At 35.4% G+C, this 12,313-nt stretch overlaps 2 protein-coding genes across 2 annotated transcripts; both read left to right on the forward strand.

Annotated features, from left to right (window-relative positions):
• Positions 1–1,063: 1,063 nt before the first annotated feature.
• On the forward strand, positions 1,064–3,208 carry kxd1 (KxDL motif containing 1). The gene is given in 5 exon segments (XM_059536302.1): positions 1,064–1,245; positions 1,327–1,428; positions 1,536–1,688; positions 2,142–2,188; positions 2,642–3,208. Coding segments are annotated over 4 exon segments (555 nt in total). The 5' UTR covers positions 1,064–1,245; positions 1,327–1,330; the 3' UTR covers positions 2,899–3,208.
• Positions 3,209–3,337: 129 nt separating this feature from the next.
• ergic2 (ERGIC and golgi 2) lies at positions 3,338–7,421 on the forward strand. Its single transcript, XM_059536300.1, has 14 exons — positions 3,338–3,491; positions 3,780–3,925; positions 4,392–4,500; positions 4,602–4,648; positions 4,734–4,801; positions 4,879–4,919; positions 5,021–5,122; positions 5,224–5,319; positions 5,454–5,509; positions 5,730–5,828; positions 6,598–6,695; positions 6,846–7,008; positions 7,085–7,164; positions 7,244–7,421. Exons 2-14 carry the CDS (start codon positions 3,820–3,822, stop codon positions 7,307–7,309), a joined length of 1,131 nt encoding a protein of 376 aa, XP_059392283.1. The 5' UTR covers positions 3,338–3,491; positions 3,780–3,819; the 3' UTR covers positions 7,310–7,421.
• The last annotated feature ends 4,892 nt before the right edge of the window (positions 7,422–12,313 follow it).

Below are 12,313 nucleotides of genomic sequence, written 5' to 3' on the forward strand. Positions count from 1 at the left end.
CAATGTAACACAATAAACACACTGGGGGTGGGGATTGGTGCAGGGTTTGTTCTCATATTCTCATATACTTCATATTCTCAGGCATTTGAATCATTCCCAATCTCAATTCGAACAGCGGAGTTTTTACTCATTTTCAAAAAACATTTGAAGACACATCTTTTTCGCCAGCCATTGACCAATGTTCTCTCGTTGGTCTGATTGCTTCTATTGTTCTCATTTGTAAGTCGCTTTGAATAAAAATGTCTAAATGATTTAATGTAAATGTAATCAGAAACCAACCATCTTTTCGTCAGTTATGCGTGACATTATGAGAAGTTAGTGTTATCTGCTAAGGTCAAAGGCAGAGGAGGAACCTGCTCATGTCTGGTAGAAACAAATCATGCAACACCCGTTCACAGTGACATTTCCCACAAGCTCCAGCAGAACCTGAGATGCCTTCAGGGCTGTCTGAGCCTAGACAACCAGTGCCAGATTAATGTTTGGTTGAACAAAGGTGAGGCAGGACTCTACACAACCGGCCCCTCGAGCCAGAGACTCTTATTCAAGATTTTAATTGAATTAAATTATTGCACATAATTGCAGTGTGCTTTATTATGGTGACAGAAAAAATATTTTTATATTACATTTCAAAACTATTTATCTTCTTTATGTGACACATTATTTTACCTGAAATATTCATTGTCAATAATTATTTAAAATAAAAATAGTTTTTACATAAATGTAAAAATTGTATTATTAGCCTAATATTTTAAAATTATCATTATAATTTAATTTTAAATATATAAAAATACATAATACGTGCATCATATATACAGTATATGAACTATTTATCCTCATGTGACACATATCTAGTATATTTGTCATTATAGAACGATTAAAAAATGCATTGTTTTATGTAAAAATTTAAAATTACATATCTAGGAAATCTTTCTTTATGCTTAAAAATTTTGAAAATTATTCATGCGTTATTCATTATTCGATTCATTAAAATTATTAACACACCAGTTTTTTCTGGAGAGCCAATCAACGCTTCCAAAATCTCCGTGATCCCGCCTCCCGAATTACGCAACTCTCACGTGATCATATCACAACATCACAACAAAAATGTCTGCTTGCTTTTCGGTGCGGTAATTTTTTTTTCTCGTTTCACAAATATAGCGTTTGCGTCAAGCTTCTGCATCTGATGAAGACGTTGTTAAAATAAAACCAAGCTTGAAGAAAACTAATCAGTGAATATTTTACCACGTAAGCGACTAAACTTGCATCTAACAGTTCGTTGTTGATTTGAATTATTATTAACACTAGTATCTCGTGTTTTATTAAAAGCTTCATGATGGAGCCCACAGCTTCGGGAATATTCTGTAACAGGATGCTCAGTATGGTGAACTCTGAGGACGTGAACGCCATCATTCAAGCTCAGAAACACATGTAGGGTTCCCTATCGAGTGACCTGCCTAGGCAGCATTTTTATTAATAATATTCATAACGTCATTTATTATGCTTCCAAGCTGATTTTGCTGCATGTATTCATGTAGGCTGGACCGGTTTGAGAAGACCAATGAGATGCTGATCAACTTCAACGGACTGTCCAATGTGCGCTTACAGCAGATGAATGAACATTTTCTGATGCACACCCGCACTTTAATAGAGATGAAGAAAGACTTGGACAGCATTTTCAGATGAATAAGGTATTATATTCACAACTTAAGACATTAATTATGATGAGGTTGGAGACCTAAGATCGGATATGAACATTTCTCCCTCCAAAACAAACAAGTGTATGATAAAATAAACACATTCAATCTGGTTTGTTGTACATTTCTTTACTGTAAATATATCCAAGTGTAATTTTTGATCAGTAATATGCATTGCAAAGAACTTTATTTGGACAAATTTAAAGGCACATTTTCTCAATATTTTTTCTTTTTTCTTTCTTTCTTCTTTTTTTGCATCCTCAGAGTGCAGATTTTAAAATAGTTGTATTTCGGCCGAATATTGTCCTATCCTTAAACACCATACATCAATGGAAAGATTATGTATTCAGCTTTGGTTTTGGATCACATATTAGGGTCACATATTACAATTTATTATTGTGTAACATTAGTTATTTCCAATGCGTAAGATAATTTGTGTTTCCACAGGACTTTAAAAGGCAAGGTTGCGAAACAATATCCAGAGGCCTTCTGCAGTAAGTTATAAAGCAGTATTTTGTATTATAATGCACTACGATTAAATGACCATTTTGGCTAAATAAATAAGTAAAACACAAAAATGAAAATCAGTAGTTTTTGTACATCTTAAAACAATATTGTGACATCTAAGAAAGACTAATCAATGGTTAAATGTTAAATAAAAAAAATTATAATAATAATCTAGCATTATCCTTTTGTAGTTTTTGCTAAATTATTATACAAATAATCTAAAAACAAAAAACTTTCTTTTAAACTCTCTATCATCAAAGACTCCTAGAAAATGCATCACAGTTTCCACAAAAATATTAAGCAGCACATCTGTTTTCAACACTGATATTAATAAAAATAAATTTGTGTTAAGAAGCCAATCAGCATACTAGAATGATCATGTGACACTTGTGCATGGTCGGGTATACAGTAATATAAATTATTGTCTTCCTTTGTAACAGACATTAATGAATGTTCAAACCTGGAGGATGATGATGAAGACTTTGAGCCCGTTCCTCCGAGTGTGGCCACCACCATCACTACCACTGCGACGTCCGAACAAAGCACAGAGTCATGTGACACAAGCCCTGATGTGATCTCGCCCACCATCAGCTGCTGTTCTGAAGACCCGTCTCAAGAGCACACCGGCACACCCACCTCTGACAGCCACGAACAGCCAGTGTTACGGGACGAGGGGCCGGATTCAGCTGACATTTAGATTCATGTATATAATTCTGTATTTACTACATACAGATGCCACTGTATGTATCAGTGGGACGATGCAAGCTTACTATGCGGAAATGGTTTAAATGCTATTTTAATTTAGAAAAATAATGCATACTTACTTTTTGCAGATTAAAAGAAAAGTTTTAAAGATACACTTAAAAACAGTCATGTTTACATTGTGTTGTGGCAATTTCATGCTCAAAACCACATTATTTAGTATCATTTCTAGATTCAGAAAAGTATGTCATCAAATAAAAGCTTCCGCACAGTGTAAGTCTTTTAATTAAACTCATTTGCTTGGATTTGGATTTTTTTGTGGTCTAAACTTTTACCATTTCTAAAATGTAAATAGTACGAGTCGTAGTGAGCTATAGTAGTTTTTCACTCCCCCCCATGTGTTTTTGTTGACTACATTACCCATAATCCACCAGACCGGAAGCGTGCGACTATACACTCATCATCTTACCTCTCTTCCGAGTCCTCTGCATTTCTGTCCGTTATTTCATTAAACGTTCGTTGTACAAGGAGATTATACATTTGAAAACTGCAGAAACTACAATGTGCTGTTTAAAATAGCATTTCAAGGTAAGCAGAAAACGAAGTAAGTAAAACGGCAAGCCAGACAAGTGCGCGTTTAGCATTGGCTAACAGTAACCATAGACAACTGAGACATACCTGAACCTTCACAGACAAACTGTTCAAAAAAATCTAAATTGGTCTACGTCCTAATTTATATGTGGTTAAACCTTTCGCATATTTAGCACTGGTCTAATAACAGAAAGTTAAAGTACGTTAACGTTCTGCTCACAAATGTATATTAACGTGCAACTCCTCTTGATATACCAATTGACATAAACAAATGATGAATCGCAGCTTAAATTCATGAGGAAGATAACGGCCAACTGCTGTGAAGATGAGGAGGCTGAACAAAAAGAAAGCACTGAACTTTGTGAAGGAGTTGGACGCTTTCCCCAAGGTTCCCGAGAGTTATGTGGAGACCACAGCCAGTGGAGGAACTGGTGAGATCAGCTGAGATTTGATCGATAGCTTATTTACATTTTTATATAAAATTTTATATTTTCCACATTCCAGTTAAAGTTTTAGTAACCCTGTTGTGTTTTTGTCTTTATATATATATATATATATATATATATATATATATATATATATATAGTTTGAAGAAATAACCTCTTTTAGTTATTTTAGTACATCTCTCTCTCTCTATTATTGGCAACTAAATAAAATGTTTTCAGATACCGTTATGTATTTCAATTTATTTCAGTTCATGTTATTTAATGAATGTATTTATTCACATAAACACACATACAGTCAAACCAAAAAATAATTTGTAGACACCTTAAACGTTTCTCATATTATCACAGTTTATTTGCTGTAGGTAATACTTAACATTTTCTTTCTGACTCTTCTGAAATATTAGTATTACATCTGTGATACTGAATTAAACCCAAATTATTTCTTCCTCAGTGTCTGTGTTGGCCTTCACGGCCATGGCACTCTTGGCCTTCCTTGAGTTCTTTGTGTATCGAGACACATGGATGAATTACGAGTATGAAGTGGATAAGGATTTTACAAGGTGACTCTTTACTGTTATCATAATGTAACAGAAAATTGTATTTTGTTGATATATATACATGATTTGATGTACTAACATTTATTTTATTTTTTTTCGTGTAGCAAACTACGAATTAATATTGATATCACAGTTGCCATGAGGTGCCAATGTGAGTATGTATATCTTAAGTAACATGTTGTATGACTTTTAGCATAAAATCATCAAATAATCTTAATTTATTTATATATTTTCAGTTGTTGGAGCAGATGTGTTGGATCTAGCCGAGACGATGGTGGCATCTGATGGCCTGCAGTATGAACCTGTGAGTAACCGGAGCTTACTTATTTGTTAATATCTTGCTAAAGTGGTGCCGTAACATATTTTAAAACTCTTTGGCAGGTTGTTTTTGAACTTTCTCCTCAGCAGAGGCTCTGGCACAGGTAAATTACATTTAATTCGTATGTAGCGGTTACATTTTCAACATTGGGACACAATTCTAATGTCATTTTATACATATATATCATGGTTTTGTGCCCCTCAGGACACTTTTGCTCATTCAGAACCGTCTGCGTGAGGAACATTCACTCCAGGATGTTTTGTTTAAGAACGTCATGAAAGGTGCCCCCACTGCTCTCCCACCCAGGTCAGAACACATGATACATATTACGCCACATTAAAACAAGAATCGCACAAATATAACGCAGTCATTTCTAATGGAGTATGTCATTTTCATTCACTCTGTAGGGAAGATAATCCCACTCAGCCTCTAAATGCCTGCCGGATACACGGATACCTTTACGTCAATAAAGTAGCAGGAAATTTCCACATCACAGTTGGCAAGTATGTCTCCTGTCATCTTGTTTTTGCATCCACTCCATTAAAACTTGTTTTTAAGTACTGCAGACCTACTTTTAGAGTTCGGATATGTGTCCGTTGTCTTTATATTTTCTCTGAATTTTGTTATTTCATTTCAGGGCCATCCCACACCCTCGAGGTCATGCCCATTTAGCGGCCCTGGTCAGCCATGAGAGTAAGCTGAAGAGCTTCTTCAGAAATAACAAAGCAATGTTCTGGAAAAAAGGGTTTTGATTCTATAGATATTATCTGAATGGCTCATTCTATGCAAAACTTATCTATTGCTTTTGAATCCAGACCAGAAGGCAACATCTGTTCCACTTAAAAGAGCAAATGCTGTCTTAAATCTGATGTCCAACAGGTCCATTTGCTAATAAAGACTTTTTTTATTTCAGCATACAACTTCTCCCATCGTATAGACCATCTGTCTTTTGGAGAGGAAATACCTGGCATATTAAATCCACTGGATGGCACAGAGAAAGTGTCCGCGGATCGTAAGTAATCAAAACATTTATCAGTATTTAAGTGTGTTTTTGCATTTCTCTAATTCATTTATCATCGATAATCAATATTTTAGAATTACAAATTGTTACCTCCATAAATACATTTATACTGTTAATACAATTTATATATAAGAATTAGGGCTGGTAATTTAACACGTTAATTAGATTAATTAATTATGGAGAAAAATAAAGCTTAAAAATTATTAACGCATTTAACGCACTTTCCCCGCCCCAGACCTGTGTGGATCATCATTTCATACAGTCGATTGATGACTAATATGAGGCAGGGCAACATAGAGCCTAGAGAATATCCCTAAAATTCAAGATATGGGGCAAAATGCCCCCGTTTGAGATCGTGTCTCATATTTACATCACATAGTTAAGAAATATCACACCAGCTGTAGACTAATTATAATAATTTACCAGCCCTAATAAGAATAAATAAATAATATATAACCAAAAATTTTGATAATTTAAATCATGTTAAATTATACATTTAGATTAAGTCTGAAAGGAGGGTTGTAATTATTTAACTTAAAAAATTAAATTGGCATAAATATATATTCATGCTAGTAATATAATTTAAATGTACAACATTTAAATAATAAATGATTATATATATATATATATATCAGTTTTGTTATTTTTGTAAATTATTGGTTTGAGACCATTTTGGCATTTTTCAAATTCAATATAACCACCCCAATTTCAATTTCTTATGAGCCTGAAAAATGTTTTCCTTCTTCCCCCTTGTTGCTAGATAATCAAATGTTCCAGTACTTCATTACCATTGTGCCCACAAAACTGCAGACGTACAAGGTGTCAGCGGACACACACCAGTATTCAGTCACTGAACGGGTATAGACAGCTTTAAATATATATTCATAAGCATCTGTTGTTTCAATTAGTTCTACTTAGATATTTCATTTGAAAAAGTTCTCTTTGTAAAGTACATATGACTGCCCAAGGATGATCACTGATGCCATGTTTGGATTCTCTCTGCTTTAGGAGCGAGTGATCAACCACGCGGCGGGGAGTCATGGGGTTTCTGGGATCTTTATGAAGTATGACATCAGCTCTCTGATGGTGAAGGTGACGGAGCAGCACATGCCCTTGTGGCAGTTCCTCGTGCGGCTCTGTGGCATCATAGGAGGCATTTTCTCAACAACTGGTAAATGGAGAGAATATTTGCTCACAACAAAACATTGAATGTGAAATGCCTGAATGATTGTCATGTGTTTCTGCAGGCATGTTGCACAGTCTGGTTGGCTTCTGCGTAGACGTGGTCTGCTGTCGTTTTAAACTGGGGGTTTATAAGCCCAAGAGTGTAAGTAGTGGTAGTTGTGCTTCATTTTTGAATTGCTTTGGAGTCGAGCATTGATGCCCTTGTTGTCTCTTGTCTTTAGATGAGTGTTTTTGATGGCCATGTGAACAGCCTGACGCCTCTTCTTTCTGAGAATGCTGAACAGTAGCTGGGCTCTCCTCCTTACGGCATTTAAAGCTCATTTCAGTCACATTTCAATCTGAATCACAACTGTTAAGTTTCAGGATTCTGTTAATACATGACATTGAGGTTGGTTGTCATTTGTGGTACTGTAAAGATTTGTAAGCACTGACACAATAGCTGCTACACAGGCAGAAATTCATAAATGAGTAGATTGCATCTCCCCAGAAGATCTTGTTTGATGCAAAACTGCTTTTGGTGAATTTAAATTAGTGGGCAGCTTTTGAAAAATGTTCAGCCGTTATAGGAAAAACTCAAAGACATCTTTTATTTGTCTAAAAGCAGGTATTTTAATTCAAACTTTGATTGGATAAATACTCCCTTTTAAAAAGCGCAGGTCTAACTGAATATCAGACTATTTAGTTTTTGTTCAAGTGACTTTAATACAACTTTAAAAGACGTAGTAGTATCAGGAACCTTTCAGACATGACCGATCTTGTCAGTATTAGGATCTAGTTGGGATTTTTGGTGATTATTCCCAACCAGTGCCAAGGTCTCCACCTCAGGATGGACTGATTGTTTAGCATCCATGCGCATTTTAAGAGATCATGTTTTATATTGTTGATGAATAACACCTGAGGGTCCATTAATGCAGTCAAGACTGTATTAAAGTAAGTAGTGTGAAATAATTAGTTTAAAGCATATTGAACATTCTTACTTTTGCGTGATTATTGATCACACTGTTGATGCATATTTTCTTGTGCCAAATAAATAAAGTAAATAAGGTCCCTGTAATAGTTAAATTGGAAGAACATTTCCTTTAAGTCGAGAAAATTAGTCACCTATCCTGCTGTTGGTGTATTTTGCTTAATTTATGCTTTTTAACATAAAGCTCTCCAGGTTCGGGATGTTTTATTTGCCTGTTATTCAGTGTGTCTCTTGAGAGTCCAAATAAAAAGTTCTGAATGCACCTGCACACCTGTGATCTGTTTTTAAGCATTGCCATGTGTTTGTACATGACCGTTTGTAATCACTGTAAACTCGTACATTAGATGCATCTTAAAGTACCAATCACTTTTCATAATTAAAATGAATAAATATACAATCTATTTTTATGTCAAAGAAGATTCTCATTTGTTCTTTGTTGATGCCTTCTTACTCAAAGGACTCAAGAAAGTGCAAGTGTGCGAATGACAATTACTAGAGCAGCTGGTTTAGAAAACAAATCAGAAATCCTTAGAATTCATTATGAAAATGTAAAGCTTGAAGGAAAAAATAAAATATTAAGAGTGGCCGACTCATTATTTGGTTGTTTTTAAAGTTTGAAAGAGGCAATCACTGTAACTGCATGGAAAAGTTCAGCCAGGACATTCTTCAAAACATCTCCTTTTGCACTCCACAGAAGAAAATAAAACGGGCAGGTTTGCAACGACATAAGGATTACTACCGCATTTTTCGGACTATAAGTCGCATCAGTGCAAAAATACGCGATGACGTGGAAAAAAAACATAAGTCGCACTGGACTATAAGTCGCATTTATTTAGAACCAAGAGAAAACATTACCGTCTACAGCCACGAGAGGGCGCTAGAAACTACAGGAGCACTGAGCAGCATGGCGCGCCCTCTCGCGGCTGTAGACGGTAATGTTTTCTCTTGGTTCATTTCTCTCGGTTCATGTTAAATTAATTTTGATAAATAAGTCGCAGTACCAGACAAACTATGAAAAGAAGTGCGACCTATAGTCCGGAAAATACAGTAAACGTTAAAGTATCTGTAAATATTTGGTAAAATGATGTTTGCGAGCACTGTTAAAACTTTGTGACTTATGGTTTTAAATTAACGTTACGTGAAAAAAAATCTCTTCAACAAGTTCAAGAGCCTCATCATCCGGAGTTTTCTCAGAGGCTCCTGAATCATCACATCAGAAGGTGGGTTCAGATGGCAGTCTGGTTTTGTGCTGATACTTTCTTCCACGCAGTTTCCATATGGCACAGTCTCTTGCTCTGCAATGTGTGAAACACGTCCTATCCTGCACATCTGAGTCTGACGTGTCTTCATCTGTCTCCAGGATCATCCTGACCTCACCTGGGACACAGATTGCATCTATAGCACATGCCTAGATTCATGAGAGAAATAGCAGTAAGTCTGTATCATATGGCATAGATAACATTTAAAAAAGACCACAGGTGATTTATGATCATGGAAATCCATTTAACGTTAACGTACCGTCTCATCCTTCAAAAGGCTTAGCGCTGTTTCCACGAGCAATACTACGTTGGGTATAAGCTTATTTTTTCATAAAAACAACAATACTCTGTGTGTTAAGAGCTAATAAATGCTAGCTCTTAACACACAGACTACCTTTCGACCTTTCAGACTACCTTACCTTCCTTTTAGTAGTTTCTATGATTTTCAGACATTATTATGTAGTTTAGGGTTTGTTTGATTTCAAATATTTAATAAAGAATAATCCCTTTAACCTCTTCATTGTTTGTTTTTAACATGAATGTAATATAATGCGCCATCTTGTGGTCTGGAGTACAACACGATAAAAGAGACCGGGGCTAGTTGTCACATTTCAGTCCAGTGCATGCTTTAAAGTCTCAGCTTAAAATAAAAGTTTAAATTAAATTAAAAATTAATTTAACAACTGTATACTTTTTGTGTGAAAATTTGCCCCAAGGTAACATGAAATATCTATCTATCTATCTATCTATCTATCTATCTATCTATCTATCTATCTATCTATCTATCTGTCTGTCTGTCTGTCTGTCTGTCTGTCTATCTATCTATCTATCTATCTATCTATCTATCTATCTATCTATCTATCATGATGAACGTATGTTCATACCCCGAGAACCAGACATGAGTTTAATGAGAGGTATAAAACTTTAGACCTTGTCAAGAGTTTATTTAACAGTATATCAGAATATCATACAGGTAAACAAGATTTTAGCAAAATTTATATCAGTACTGTTGCATTTCATAAAAATATTTGATCACTTAGTCTTTGAAACTATCAATAATACATTAAACAATATTTATAGGAGTACAGCTGTACAAGGTAAATACACATCTAACACTAAACAGTAATATTGATCTGAATGGGCCCCGGCATGTGCCATCCTTAACAGATTCAATATTTTCCCCAATAATATAAAAGGTTTTTCTTTTCTTTCTTTTTTTGTCTTATTTTCACAGCAGGCAGGATACAGCTTGAAACCGTAAAAGCTATGAGCTGTGCAATAAACGCTTTTTAACATAAAGCTCTCCAGGTTCGGGATGTTTTATTTGCCTGTTATTCAGTGTGTCTCTTGAGAGTCCAAATAAAAAGTTCTGAATGCACCTGCACACCTGTGATCTGTTTTTAAGCATTGCCATGTGTTTGTACATGACCGTTTGTAATCACTGTAAACTCGTACATTAGATGCATCTTAAAGTACCAATCACTTTTCATAATTAAAATGAATAAATATACAATCTATTTTTATGTCAAAGAAGATTCTCATTTGTTCTTTGTTGATGCCTTCTTACTCAAAGGACTCAAGAAAGTGCAAGTGTGCGAATGACAATTACTAGAGCAGCTGGTTTAGAAAACAAATCAGAAATCCCCTTTGTTCAGGCATTAACCTGATCAAAAAAGGCCATAACTAGATTTTCATTCCCTGAAGAAAAGCAGTGCTTGCAAGATTAAAAATGAAGGAAAGGTAAAGTAAAAAAGATAATTCACCAAAAAACAACTTTCCTTCATGTCGTCCTAAACCCGAATGACTTTCTTTGTTGATGGGAACATAAAAGATCAATTTGAATAATATAAATTTTCCAGACAATAATAGTCCCTAGGTCCTTAGAATTCATTATGAAAATGTAAAGCTTGAAGGAAAAAATAAAATATTAAGAGTGGCCGACTCATTATTTGGTTGTTTTTAAAGTTTGAAAGAGGCAATCACTGTAACTGCATGGAAAAGTTCAGCCAGGACATTCTTCAAAACATCTCCTTTTGCACTCCACAGAAGAAAATAAAACGGGCAGGTTTGCAACGACATAAGGATTACTACCGCATTTTTCGGACTATAAGTCGCATCAGTGCAAAAATACGCGATGACGTGGAAAAAAAACATAAGTCGCACTGGACTATAAGTCGCATTTATTTAGAACCAAGAGAAAACATTACCGTCTACAGCCACGAGAGGGCGCTAGAAACTACAGGAGCACTGAGCAGCATGGCGCGCCCTCTCGCGGCTGTAGACGGTAATGTTTTCTCTTGGTTCATTTCTCTCGGTTCATGTTAAATTAATTTTGATAAATAAGTCGCAGTACCAGACAAACTATGAAAAGAAGTGCGACCTATAGTCCGGAAAATACAGTAAACGTTAAAGTATCTGTAAATATTTGGTAAAATGATGTTTGCGAGCACTGTTAAAACTTTGTGACTTATGGTTTTAAATTAACGTTACGTGAAAAAAAATCTCTTCAACAAGTTCAAGAGCCTCATCATCCGGAGTTTTCTCAGAGGCTCCTGAATCATCACATCAGAAGGTGGGTTCAGATGGCAGTCTGGTTTTGTGCTGATACTTTCTTCCACGCAGTTTCCATATGGCACAGTCTCTTGCTCTGCAATGTGTGAAACACGTCCTATCCTGCACATCTGAGTCTGACGTGTCTTCATCTGTCTCCAGGATCATCCTGACCTCACCTGGGACACAGATTGCATCTATAGCACATGCCTAGATTCATGAGAGAAATAGCAGTAAGTCTGTATCATATGGCATAGATAACATTTAAAAAAGACCACAGGTGATTTATGATCATGGAAATCCATTTAACGTTAACGTACCGTCTCATCCTTCAAAAGGCTTAGCGCTGTTTCCACGAGCAATACTACGTTGGGTATAAGCTTATTTTTTCATAAAAACAACAATACTCTGTGTGTTAAGAGCTAATAAATGCTAGCTCTTAACACACAGACTACCTTTCGACCTTTCAGACTACCTTACCTTCCTTTTAGTAGTTTCTATGATTTTCAGACATT

This window comes from Carassius carassius, chromosome 43, assembly GCF_963082965.1.
Source record: "Carassius carassius chromosome 43, fCarCar2.1, whole genome shotgun sequence".
Classification (NCBI taxonomy): domain Eukaryota; kingdom Metazoa; phylum Chordata; class Actinopteri; order Cypriniformes; family Cyprinidae; genus Carassius; species Carassius carassius.